At 40.2% G+C, this 14,391-nt stretch overlaps 1 protein-coding gene across 7 annotated transcripts in view; it reads left to right on the top strand.

The window, feature by feature from the left end:
* Nucleotides 1–307: 307 nt before the first annotated feature.
* The window catches only part of map4k4 (mitogen-activated protein kinase kinase kinase kinase 4), an 80,065-nt gene continuing 65,981 nt past the window's right edge, over nucleotides 308–14,391 (top strand). For 5 of the 7 annotated variants that reach the window (XM_055230782.1, XM_055230781.1, XM_055230780.1 and 2 more), the window contains exons 1-2: nucleotides 308–598; nucleotides 845–910. In XM_055230782.1, coding sequence (XP_055086757.1) covers nucleotides 542–598; nucleotides 845–910 — 123 coding nt within the window. In that variant the 5' untranslated portion in view covers nucleotides 308–541. The remainder of the gene's footprint in view (nucleotides 599–844; nucleotides 911–14,391) is intronic. The other 2 variants (XM_055230785.1, XM_055230783.1) reach the window with 2 other exon arrangements.

Raw genomic sequence — 14,391 nt, 5'->3', positions numbered from 1 at the left:
AAGGATGCTATGAAAAGACGTTTTTATAACATTATTAAATCAAAATGTAAAAAAATAATATAAATAATATAATATATATAATATATTTCTGATTTTCCTCAATAATACAATTTATTCACATTTTTTCTGAAGCCTTAAGTCTACATATTTCAACCTTTATTTGGTTAAAAGTGTATTTTAAAAATCTTAATTTATAGTATCATTCATAGTTTGAGTAGTCGACCGCTGCTTTTGCCCGCGCGCGCCCACACGCTGTAACGGCCCTGCGCGAGGAGCCAGAGGGGCGGGGCTTGTGCGGAGCGATAGAGAGAGAGCGGCGGAGAGACACGCGCTCCCAGCCAGCCCCGCTCCAGCTCCAGCCTGCAGCTCCCCGCCACTAACGGAGCCACATCAGCGTCAGGAGCGCGGCTTCGGAGCGAGCTCACCCCGGGACCTGGCACTCACCCCGCCGAGGATGCCCCACGCGCCGTCCGCTTGAACGACACGCACGTACCGCTATTTTCCCCCCTCTCCTCTCAATTCTGAAGGTTTTTACGCGAAAATGGCGAACGAGTCTCCGGCGAAGAGTCTGGGGGAGATAGACCTAGCATCTCTGCGGGTAAGCGGCTCAGAACTGCGCCTTTGCACCGCCACTGTCCGCTCGTTTTATCCGCAAACAGCACAACTGACATCGGCGTGGCTGCTGACATAGCCCCGCGGTGTATTTTCTTTGTCTAATTCCACGCTTGGCATTGCTAGGCCAGCGGGGCGGGCGGACCAGGCTGAGAAACCAAACACACCCTCCTACAAATGCCGTTAAATAGCCGTTAAATAAATTGCTAAAAATGTGACTTTTCCCTTCCAGGATCCGGCTGGAATATTTGAACTCGTAGAAGTGGTCGGGAATGGGACCTACGGACAAGTTTACAAGGTTAGAGCCCTGGCCTAGATAGCTAATTTATATATTTTATTGCTTTTTAATTCTCAATAACGCATCTGACACGTTTTCATTCTGGAAGTCTACATTATATGTTCAAATCCTGGCAGATCTTTATGAACTACTCCACTGGATTGAACAGCATCATCCTCCATCCTCCATCCATCCTCTCCTCCCATCTCCGGCCTATTTAGCATTTTTTTCTTTAGCTTCAAATCCTACTACTAAGCTACTAAACACGTTGGACTATCATTTTCCACACTTTCCACGGCCAATGCGTTACTCTACTGTTGTTATATCCCCATAATTACGTTATCCAGCTGCATCCTCGCCTCTCCATCCATCCTCTCCTCCCTCCCCATCTTTCTCCCGGGATGCAGACACCATTTTCAATCCCCCCTCCTCCTTCTCGCATCCACGCCCCTCTGGAGAAGCCCCCACGCTGGATGTTACGGGCCGTGCGCCATTGGCTGCATGGGCGGTGTTTCTTTGCGCATTGGTGTGCGTACAGATGCCCGTATAGACTGTTAGACGTAAGGGAATGTGTGTTGTACGGTGTGGGCATGGCAGGCGTGGTGGAGGCCTAGTGCATCCTCCCTCCTCATTTGGCTAGAGAGGTGGATAAAGCTGGGGATTTTGCTTGGACTTGGATGTGCCTTAGATTGGACATTGGGTGTGAAATTTGAAATGTGAAAATGGTGAATGGTGAAATGAATGATAGCCTTTGTGTTATGGGTGTGTAATAGTGCTGTGACGATATTAACATTTTGATACTAAGGAGTAGACCTGATACTCAATACCGATTCTGAAACCACGATGATAATAAAAGAGTCTTTATGTAGACAATAGAATGTGATTTATATTCAACATTAAGTCATAGTACTTTCTTTTACATTACCACGTGGTCTTATGTCTGTGTAATCCCTCAGTTGTCTAGGTAGGTTCCATACTAGTCCATGAGCGTATACTAGTCTATGTGGTTTTATACTTGTTATGATACAGGTTAAGATTGTTCTAAAGCTATTCAGGAAAGGTTAATTTTTGTCCGGTTCATGTGACCTTTTAAGCATCCATACCTGCTCAGATGAGTATCTAGTTTTGATACTAGTTTTAGTATGGATTACCATCTGATTGTTGATATTTTTGACAACCCTACATTCTATTGTAAAGTGGGAAATACAAGTGTGTTTTGTATGAGTGCTTTTGTGGTTGTAGTTGAATAATGAGAAACACTTTCTCTGTACAATGATGTGTTATCAAATTTGAATCGCTATTAGCAAATCGCAATGGCTGCAATTTTTGAAGTACCACAATTTCACCAACAACTGACTTGAGGTTTCTAGTGTTTCAAGACAGTACCATTAAATGTAAAATGGCTTCTGTACGGGAGCCAAAATGTTTTGATTGCAAAAACAGTGTCCAGTGACCACTGTTGAAACCTTCTCTACATTTAACTGACTAAATGTAACTGAGTACTATAATCAATGCCATACTGTGGAACATTCCAGGCAAAGCAATAATGCGGCGAACCCTCAACCATAAAAGTTACATAGTGCATCTTTAAAGAGGGGATATCATGCAAAATTGATAATTTCAATCTTTCTACTATTTTTTGCCACATCATCAAAACATGCCTGGTTTTAGATGTCATCCATGCATGTTTGAGAATTTTTGTGATCTCTCCCGGATGCTAATCAAACCCTCCTTAAGGTTAGCTGTAAGTGCAATGCCCCGCCCACAAGTCTACGTCACCCATGCTCCCACACGACAATTCTCCATAAATATACAAAGACATGATACAAAACTGTACACAGCAACTTGACGAACCTGATGCGATGTGCAAAAGTTTCATTAGCAGGACGCACACTGATTATGTTTTGATAGTGCTCTGAAGGGGAAGTGACTTAACATGGAGAGCAAAGGGAGGGAGGACATTTTCAGGACAATAAAAAGTAACAGTGATCTAAATATGTTATGTGTTAGCAGTTAATAACCCGCAAAACTAAAATACCCTTTCTCTATTTGTGAACTTCAGAAAAAGCTTCACTATTAAGTTGTTGGCCTTGTTATTGATTTTAAAACCTTGGGTATATTTACATACCCAGTAAAAATCAGCAAAACCCAATAATCAGATGGTGTGTGTTTACAAGCACAAGATAAACCTGATCCTGAAAAACATCTGGTGACACGTGTCAGTGAATCAGTAGATTTTTAGAGCAACTATTGTATTTAGAAGATAATATACAACAAATTTTATAATAACTTCTTCAATCTTTAACATTTACTGTACTTTATTTTACTCTTACTTACTTTGTCTTTGCCATGTTAGTTTGCACTTTTTTGCATAATTTACCGATTGTAGAATAAATTGTAGTAGCCCGAGAGTTGAAAAGAAGAGACCTGACGCCAGAGTTCTTACACATTAGAAGTTTTTTTTTGCTATCAGTGCGGGACCCAGCAGCTGGAGACATGAACCCTCAAAACGATAGTGTTGTCCATTCTAGTTCAGTCCAGTCTCGTCACAGTCTGGTCTAGTCCATAGACTGTATATTTAAATGGACATAGCAAGCCCGTTAGCCACGACATTCCAAATAGGAACTGAGCATGGGCTCACTTTGGCTTCATCGAGTCCGGCTTCAATTCACTTTCTATTGAAAAAATGTTGCTGCTCTCTGTAGCTGCTGTTGTCAGATTCATCATTTTGGTTTTAAAATCACTCTACGTGGTCCTTGAGGTTTTATTTTGCTATTACAGACATAACAGACAAATCAGGTGCCTTCTCTCCCCGAGGTCGTTTCCGCTAGTGTTAGCAAGAGATTTGACTGACGTTAGCGTTGCTAAGCGCCTGCTCCCAACCAAACCAACAGTGCGGGCGAGAAGGGGAGTGTAGTTTCAGAAACCTTGCACTTGATTGGTCCTTTGGTTGTGCACTCAGACTTCTTTATACAGTCTATGGTCTAGTCTGGCTAAGCTTCAGTTGTAGGGAGTATTATACCTCTGACGACGTAGGCCAAGATAACAAGGACCAAGCTGGTAGTGACTGCCCTGAGAATTTTTCGTGCAGGTTTTGACATCACCATGTCAAAACCTGCACAGGTATGAACAGACAGAAAGAAATCAGATGACTCAGGTGGAACTTCTCATGACAATAATAATAATGTGAGAACTCAAGAAATCAGGTCATGATCAGATTTTTGGTGTGCATTTGAACACACGCACTGATATTAGCAATAATCAATATTGGACACAACAGAATTATGGATATCAATCCCTAGAAACTACTGCTGCACCTCCTATTGTTGCTGCTCTTATAACGGTCTTGATCTATTTTGTAGGTGTCCTGCCAATAACATCTCTATAAGAATTGTACATGATGAATTTTCCACATGAATAGGAAGACTGATATTCCCTCTCTGACAGCGATAGGAATATTTCTTACTAACACCAAGATGAGTCAGCCCTGTGACCCATTTATTTTGAACCAGTCATGCAGACAAAAACATCACACAAAGAGAATAAGGATATAAAAGACACAAATTATAATTATGCAGCTTGGATTTTAATGTTGAAACTGGGGAAGTATTGTTTTTTACATTATTTGTTTTATGAATCCTTATTTTTAGATTTTAGTGGACAAATATTTGCTGAAATGTTGACCACATTATAGCGTTTCATTTTATCTACAGTAGGGCTGAAGGTTTTTTGCAAAATATCGTAATTGTGATTTTTCTTACAAATATTGCGATTACAATTAGATTTGCTATTTATATTTTACTTAGGGCTGTCAATTTTAGCCTGATATTATCACCTTAACACAAACTCATTTTAATGACGCTAATTTTAATGGTGCAAATTAATCACATGTTCATTTTGGCCATTATCGCCCTCCAACTTCAGCTGAATTTGAGGAAACGAGCGAGTGGTTCATATCAAAAACTTTAGTGCAAGGCTTGCGTGGGGCTGCGGAGGACGAGGGGCGTGTGTGTGTGTTTACCTTACACACATGGAACAGGAGGATCTGAGCAGTGCGACTGTCCCATCCTTGTTGTAAAAGCACTGCTAAGTGTCCCCGCCTTCTTGTGTTAAGTCTCAATGTTAAAATCCTGGAGCACATTTGCAAATTGTGCTTCAATGTGCCTTCATGGCTCTTACACAAAGTCTCTGTATATTCCCGCTGTAGGAAGACTCTTATTGTGAAAGAGTTAGACAGTGGACAGACACTTAACAGTAAAGCCACAGCGGTGTTCAAAGGATGCTGATGACAGCAATAAATAATATATCATAATTTCACTGCTTCTTATTATTCTAGTTAGGCCTGTATGAGATATAAGATATTATTTCCAAAACACATATCTAGATAATATTTATGCTCGCAAATGTAGACATTAGTAAAGTAAGTAATAAGAAAAAGAGAAAATGCAAACTGTTTTAATAAAAAGTGAAATGTGATTAATCGCAGGTTAACTCAGGAGAATCATTCAATTAATTGTGATAAAAAATTGTAACAGTTTGACAGCCCTAATTTTAACAGTTGGATTTTGGTCAAACTATGTGTAAATGGGCCCTGGTGACACACTGAAACAATAAATATATTACAAAAGAATCTACAAATTAGACTTTTTTGTCATACCACTTTGCAACAAGAAAATATTTGTCCATCATTTGTAATAGAGACACAAACTAACTGTATCTGGCATTTCTACACTGAAAAATTTGCTTCTTTTTTTTATAAAGACCTGTTAGAAAACCTTACACCTGATGTTAGTAAGTTGACTTCTGAACAACATATGCGATTTTGAATCCCCTGCGCTCCTCATGTGTGTAGTGTCAGTGCAACTCTGAGTTGTCTTATTGTAACCATAAAACATCACCACCACTGCACCAGCCAATAAAACAGCATCAGGGGCAGACAGTGTGACGGACACAGACGCACAAAAAGGATAAATTAAAGTGTAGTGTTCATCCATGTCCTTGTATGGAAAAGCCTAGTATCTATCTGCAAATCCATGGTACCCAGTCTACAAAACATAACTAATAGTCCAGTTTCAAGTGTTGTTTACAAAAATGAAAAGTGAGAAAAAGGAAAGAGTTCCTCACGTGTGTCATGTTTACGTAAATCACACTGTGATGATCGGTTGGTGAAAGTGCTGCAGATTAGTGATAGTAAACAAAAGACTACTTCCTGCGTGTCTATCGGCAGCTTTCTGTCTGTGCAGAACATTTTCTGCTCCACGTTTCCTGAAATATTACTAACACACTTTTGACTTGCAAATAATCTATGAGCGCAATATGCTGTTCATTTTGAACAGATGAGTCTCATAGCCAGTCGCGTTACTGTAGACAGGAAACAGCTGACACAAGTGTGCTAGCTTTCATAACTTTGAGCTTGTAGTGTACGGTCTCTTTGCTGCCGTCTTTGAGCTCGGAGGATTGTATGATTTAAAATCTCATACAATTCTCCTTGTGTCTGCGGTCTGCACTTTTTGTCTCACTTTTAAGACTCAGAAATCCCGTAGTGTGTGGCGTGCAAGTTTAATGCCATACTGTGGAACATTCCAGGAACCCAATAATCTCCATGGACTCACAGATAGTGGATCCGCCAATTGAAAAGTGACATAGTGCACCTTTAATGTTGCTTAGCAGTGAGACATGACACGGCCTCCTACTGTCCTGACCTACATTGTTTTAGCTGGATTATTCTTTTCTGTTTTTCTCATAACACATCTGCTTCTGAACATGGACAATATGGACGAGTGGTTAAGCCGTCATGTGATCCATTGCAGCCAATCAGAGTAAGACCCAAGGTCACATGATCTTATCGTCTGTGTGAGTGGACAGGGCTGAGGTGATGTCATTTCATGTAGCTGTGTTTTAGTGGTCTTTATGTCTAGAATGGGGGCTATGTAAGATTCATAGTGGTTGGGAGTGATGTCATCTCAGAAAAACTTTTTATTTTTCATCGCTTACATCAGTGGAGAAGAAATATCCATGTATTACTTCTAATAATCAAACAGTCAATGTAACTATTTATCCTCAAGGGGCAATTTAAGGACATTGATTAAAACAGAAAAGCAGGCTTAGTAAAAAAAAAAAATGCACTCGTGCATTCCAACATCATGATGAGGGGCTCTTGGTCACTGACGGGCAGTGACTTTCACATGGGCTCCGTCTTTTTTGGCTCTATGTACGATAATAATGTTTATCTTTTCATTATATTTTTATATGGTCGTGCCTAGCATGACTTGGCAAATGGTTTAGTGTTTGGAGTGCTACCATACTAATAGGCCCTTCGCCAGCTTCTACTTTAATTTGCAAATAAAAAGCAGGTTAAAATAGCTTTCCATATTTAAAGAGTTATGTACATGACAGTTGTTATCAGAAAAAGCTATATTTGATTTGAACATGTTTACCTCGTATCTGGGGAAACAGTTAGTTCATGTTTATGAAATTGAAAACTTCACTTCAAACCACATTCTTCCACTGACAGAGAATTGGCTGGACACAGAATGGCAGCCACTTCTCCATCCGTCTGCCCTCGTGGTCATGAGCCTTAGCAGCAGAGATGTGTGAGCTGTGGGTGAGACCACCCCAGAGGGAGGCGGGGAACCCCCCCTCAGCGGAAATGGTTCAGCTCGGCCCCTTAACCACAAGCTTTTATGGAGCTGCACCACAGAGAGAAAGAACCAGGCCTAAGAGAGAAAGGCTGCGAGTAATGAGGGAGAGTAAACATGCATTATTACAGTGTAGAAAAACTATAGTGGCACAGTGCTTATCATGTCCACCTCACAGGGAGAAGGTTCCAGCTAGGGCAGGGCAATTAATCACACTTCTATTGAGATTCATGTCTATTGGTCAGTGATCAGCTTGGGTGTTTTGAATGGAGCGGTCCAATCATCTGTCAGTAAAAAACATGTGGTTTGGAGCACACGGAAAATATTTTGCTACTTTTTGGCAATAAAGTATTTTTTGGCAATCAAACCAATACTGAAATCAAGTTTTATTTTGTTTTTGTTACTTTTAGTACTTTTAGTTACTTTTTTTTGCCATATTGCCCAGCCCTATGACTATACATGCATCTTTACAGTATGTAGAAAAACAATGGTGATAATGTATTTATCATGCCCACCTCACAGCAAGAAGGTTCCAGGTAAAATTTTGTGAACTTTGGGGTGGAGTTTACATGCTGTCTTGGTAACCTAAAACATAGACATCAGGATAATCCTCAAGCTAGGTACTCTTGACCAAAAACAATTGTAGCAAACACAGTTGGGGCTAAAACAGTATTTTTAATAGTCTCAACTAGAAATTGAGGTATGAATTGAGTCACCAGTACACTACATACTTTTAAGCCACATGCCCAAACCAGATTCATCCACCTTAATTATCTCCCCATTTTGTTACAAGTTAAACAGACCCCATCTCACCCCAAAAGAAGTTCAACCTTGTGTACACAGAATTGTCTATGTGTAGTATTGTTATTGCAGGACTGGGCTGGCCATCTGGAGCACCGGAAGTATTCCCGGTGGGACGAGGCATTTTTTGGGCCAGTCATTGTCAAACCTGTGCGCAACATCACGCACAGTCCTGATGTAGCGCTTCAGTGGCCCATGCACATGGCCCAGGCCTTTATTACACGGGTCGGCCCAACCGCGACCAGGCCATTATGATGCAGGAGCACCAGCCCCTGTCCCGAGCAGCAAGGGGCCAGTCCAGACCAAAAAGTCTAAGACCGATTTCTTGTCCCAGTCCAGCCCTGGTTGTTTGTGTTCAGTTGTGGAGTGACCCTGTTTTCCATGAAAGCAGTAGTTGAGTATTTGGTTGAGATTTGGGGCAGAGGATGTTTGTGAGGAAATGCTAAACGGCGGAAATCATCAGAGAGACCGCAGAGAGAGGGACTGATGGACAGAGATAACACAGCACGTGCAACTACAACTGCACAATGTATAAAATCATATTTGTTGACCTGGTTTATGGTGAATATCTCTGTAATTACTCAGCTTATCCACATGAAACAAAAACTGGCACAAAGCCCAACATCGTCTCTGTCAGTATAAATAAACAAACTTGAAATTATTTTTTCACAATAACTTCAGAAAGTGGTGCCATTATTCAATCCCAAAGATGTGATTGTTGCCAGTTGAAGGGACTTTAAGCTATAACATTAATATGACAATTTTGTAGAGCTAATCTCAAACAAATAATGATAACGTTGAACATTTGTGGATCATAGGTGTAAATATTTCTTTTAAAAGTGAAGTTAAGGTGTATGAACTTTAAAAACATGGAGGAGCACATTTTATAGTTTCTGTGACTTTTATAGACACTTGAGAGTTGACTTAACCATGTGAATTAAAGCTACAAGATGTAAAAAACAAAAAAACAAACAAGCTATTTTTATTAGTAACAGAAAGGAATACTTTGATAGAATAATGTCAACAGTTTAGAGGGAAAAATACTCACAAAACATCACAAAAATAAAGGAGTCTTGAGAGGTGATTGGTAGGCTGCAGGCTGTGATTGGCTGACGGTGACAGGTAGCAGGAAGCAGGTACAAGAAGGATATTGCAGTCTTTTTGGTTAACATTTTTGATTAAGCTAATCAGTGTACGAACAGCTATGTGCCTAGTTATGCTAATTGGATGTTTGCTGTGGCCCAAAGTAAGAGGCCAGTGTGGAGTTTTGCAGGTAATGTTTACAACAACTAGCATGCCAACAGAACTAGCCTCACTTCTTGGTTTGTGGAGGATAAAAACGCTTCATAATTAGATGCAAACAGCACACAGCAGACTCAGTTTGGCCTCAAGAGCTGCTTATTCAATATATCTGTAATAGGACACAACAAATGTTACTTTATTATTAAAAAAAAAGTCTGACGCATCCCTTTTAATATAGAAATAGTATCTCAAATACTCCCTAAAATGAACCATGCATCATTTAGTCAGAAAGATACTACGTGTCTATAAACTTGTGCTAATCCGGTGCCAGGGCAAACACGCCCCCCCCAGCGCCCACCGTGATTGGCTGATGGGTAGTTCCTCTACAGATGGTTATCCCCCCCCACTCCCTCCCACACCACACGCTGGGTCAATGGGAGGGGGGCATAGGAGGGTCTTTATCCGAACCCACTTGTCATGCAGCACTGAGCCCCATGCGGCTAATCCAACAATCACACAATTAGCTTGATGACAGGAGACACGCGTGGTAATGGGGCTTATCGGACGGACCACGTGCAATTTTAAAATGTTAGGGTGGGATGATGGTCGATGTCTGCGACTGTCAGATGTGAATTTGAAACGGTTACAAAGAGTTACAAAGATCTGTAGTGTTGGTGACAGAATTTTGGATGGAAACACTATTGGATTACATTCATTAGCCCCTTTGAAAGAGCACTACTATTCAGTGACCATGCATAAGACAAGTTTTTCTAATTCTGACTTGGTTTGGTGGGATAGTACCTCTGGCAAATATTTATGATAGTTTTTCCTCAGTTGGTGGGAGAAAAAGAGGAGAAGTACAAAAAAACAGGAAGAAGCGGTGAGTTTTAAAACAGAATCCCTCTACCTATGTCAACACGGAAAATTCCAACCAAAAATACAGGGATAATTATGCACAAGGAAGGCATTTTTCTGTTCGTTTAAACATTGATTTAACAAAATAAAAGTGTTGTCATTTATTTTTATTAGTCTAATCATAACAAATGAACAAACGGCTCTTGTTAACATTATGGTTGCGTAATAACAGTTATGGAATTATTTGTATGTACTTCTACCACTGCCCATGTGCAATCTGGAAGCAAAATGAACATCTTTATAGAAAAAAAATACATAAAAAGAAACTAGGCAAGATTGTTTGTAAAATCTGAAATATGTTACTATTATGTTTTAGTTAAATGAGTATTATAACCTGTCATATGCACTTTAGTACATCTGTTGTTGTGGTGTCTGATAGGATGGTCAATAGGAGCTGGTAGAGGGAAGTATCCATGTCATCATTGTGTGACTAAGTTCCTGGTGAATTGTTGGACTTCCACCTCTCCACCATGATAAGACCGCATTTCCCCTGTGCTAAATGTCAGTGACCAAATATAAGCTAAAACTATGATCTTGTAACCTGCAGAAACCAGACTAGTGTGTCTAATGGCCTGAGTGGAGTTCATCTTAAAGTGGAACTAAACACTAAATCACCTTTTTGCTGCTAAAACGTGTATATGTATATGCTGTTTGAATGGCATTGAATGGCAAATGTAGTAAGTGTTCTATTATTTTTGTTCATTCCTCGGACTTTTGGTTTCACACTACCTCCCTCAAATGTAAACTATGAGACCTTCCCTGCCGTTGTCTCTACTGTTGTCCTTACAACAGGAGTGTGCCTTCTGAACGGGGAGCAAAGAGGAGCTGCAAAATGTTTTTCTTTGCTTTGGAAAGTAAATAGAAGCAAGAGGCTTGGGCTTGATGGAGATTAGCTCAAATACAGATCGACAGGAAAAAGGACCAATCAGAAGCATTGTTAGGCGGGTGTAAAAAGTTCCCTAACATTTCATTAGTTTAGCACTGGCGTGCAGTTTTGTACGAGCAAATGTGCCGATATAAATGGATGATATGGATATATGGATATTTTTTGGCTACTTGATGTGATGGATTTAAAGCAGATGACAATAATGGAAGTTCTGTGTGCGCATGGAGTTTGTAGATCACATAAAAGACGTCTGCCAGAAAATAGAGTGATTTACAGCGGCGCATCCTCTGCAATAAGTGAACACGTGGTGTCATTTAGTGTTTGATATGTACTCATATCACCGTGCGTTTGGTAAATGGGTCATTTTGGTTTACCTGACATGACAGTAGACTATACACTATGTTGTGGTTGCAGTTGTGTACATAGGGCATTTCTCAGTTTTGGTGGCTGTGGAAAGGAGAATAACTTAACTGATGCTGAATGTGGGTACATTTGATGATTTTAGTCCAAATAAGGTTTATCTTTAACTCAAACAAGCAACAGACTGTATTTTGGCAGAGTGGTTTGCAGTTATTTTGTTTGGAAGCCTAACTTAATTTGACAATTGATGAAACCAAGAGGTCTGTACAGTTCAAAGTGGCACAACACGCCACCTTACTGTAATTTAGAACCACTTTAGGTTTGTCTGCATTTTTTCCTCATGTTTCGTGATCTGTTTACCTCACGTTTGCTTGTCTGCGTGTCATCGCCCTTGTGTCATTTCCTGGATTTGATCCAAAAGTCCGAACCTTCGTGTTCACATCACACAGGACCAGACCTTGGTCTGGACCGAGACAGACACTTTTTCCCAGACCAAAGGACCCTCTGTTTTGCCCAAAATGGCATCTGATTTGCAGGCTCATTTGTTGTGTCCATATGCACAGGGCTGATCCGGATGAGTGGCTGTCTACTCCCAGCGTGTGGTGGGCAGGAGAGATTAAGACCCCCTGATGTCCAATGTCCCTCAGAGACATGTCCCTGTTCTCTGTCTCTCCACAGGGCTGAAATACTGTCAACATGTGTCAAACCAGGAATAAACCAGGACTAAAACAGGACTAAACTAGACTAAACCAATACTGAAACTAGACCCCAGACCATCATGTAAACTGGAGCTCTTCTCAACTGACTCATACAGAGGCCAAGAGGCAGAGCACTAAACCCAGCAGAATGTCCACCAAAACCCAGTGACCCACATATCCAGGGATTACACAGCGCGCCGAAGACGCTTGATTAGCACTACAGTACAAAGAAGCCTGGATTAAAGAAACCTGGCTCAAATATCCATGGTCTAAACCAGGACTTAATATGGGCTGAACCAGAACTAAACCAAACTCATAAATGTATTTAAAAAACAAATTATATACAGCATATGTTTATTAACAACTGCAAAAGTAAACAATTGATAGAATAATGTCAAATGTGTGACAGTGACAGTGACTAAGGCAAATGTAGCAGCCTGTGATTGGCTGGTGGTGACAGGAGGCAGATACAGCAAGAAAATACAGTGTTTTGGTTTATATAACACTTTAAGGATTAAATACTTAAATCAGTGTCTGAACAGCTATGCTACGCTAATAGGATATTTAATGCACTGTACCCATCTTAAAAACATGAAATGAGAACGTCCATTTAAATGGTTTGCAGTGGTCCAAAAGAATCAAATCAAGGATTGTGGCCATCAGATTGTTGTGGATAGTTTCTGTTCTTTTTATTTTGAATCATCTATATTATGTATGATCTGCCTTTTACTTATTACTTTTACTTGTTACTATATCTTCAAAACATATTTTATATGTCATAAACCTCAACCTGGTCAAAAAATGTACTAAATATGTTGCAAGTAAAACTTTCTATTATATTTCTATAAAATGAATTTAGTGTTGATACTTTGCAGCTCTTGCCATCAGCATTCTCTGGTGGGGTGGGTTGCTAACTGTAGGCTCTGCTCTGTCTGAAGCTCTGTTGCTCGAGTTGGAGTTTAATCTGAGCTTTATTTAACACAATCTGACCATAAAGAACTGATTTAGTTGAAACTATAACAGGAGAGATGATTTGTGATGTTGAAGAAATCTCTTACACACAAAATAACAGTCGCAAGCTAGCCCTACTATTAGCATACCGTGAGTTTTAGTTTTGCAGTCACTCTCACCTTGTTGGTTGAAAATCAAACTCCTAAACAGGACCATGAACACTCACATTGATCACCGGCTCCTAAAAATCAAAAAATCTATCTGGCTGTGTTTTTTTAATGTGTGCATTGTGTCAGTATGGTAACTGCTGAACCTTCCGCCACAGAAATACATGCAGTACACCTCCAGCTTGATGACACTGCAAAGAATGAATAGGCAATTGTTTTGTTTAGATATGAAGTAATAATATGTTCTCTAAACCAAGGGTTGCCAAACTTTTCAGATCAAAGTATTGAAATGTTGTGCATAATAATAAATCTACATCCAGTCACAGTCTGCAGTGTAAAGTTGAAGCCAAACAGATAATATGAACCAAACTCTGCAAACATCCTCCTCTGTCTTGATAAAAGCGCAATTCCCAAATAAACGCGTACATTTCCATTGCAGAGGGCATGCACGTAAAGATGCAGCCAAACGAGTCCACATAAAGTTGCCATAATCCTCCCCCTCCATCCACATAACCATGTAGTAAAAGCGTGAAGTTATGAAAACAAAAACCATGTGCTCTGCAGTGCTGCCTTTGATATAAAATGCCATATAAATGCATGTCAGTCCACATGAGGATCAGCTCTGTGGCTCTGGTTCATTTGTTTGCGTATTTGTTTTGAGTTATAAGTGAAGAGGAGTCATATAGGCTAGTACAAAGGATGTTTTAAAATAGGAATTAACAGACAAAAGAGTGTATGCAGTAGTGGAGGAGCACACGTGTTCTGGTTCTGCATTGGATCTGAACCCGGCCAGATCTGACAACACAGCGGGGAAGCTATTTTTAGGTTATTTCAATAATCATCC

Source organism: Periophthalmus magnuspinnatus, chromosome 21 (assembly GCF_009829125.3).
Source record: "Periophthalmus magnuspinnatus isolate fPerMag1 chromosome 21, fPerMag1.2.pri, whole genome shotgun sequence".
In the NCBI taxonomy this organism is placed as follows: domain Eukaryota; kingdom Metazoa; phylum Chordata; class Actinopteri; order Gobiiformes; family Gobiidae; genus Periophthalmus; species Periophthalmus magnuspinnatus.
Note: the sequence above shows the minus strand (reverse complement) of the source record. Positions and strands in the feature narration are given on the sequence as shown.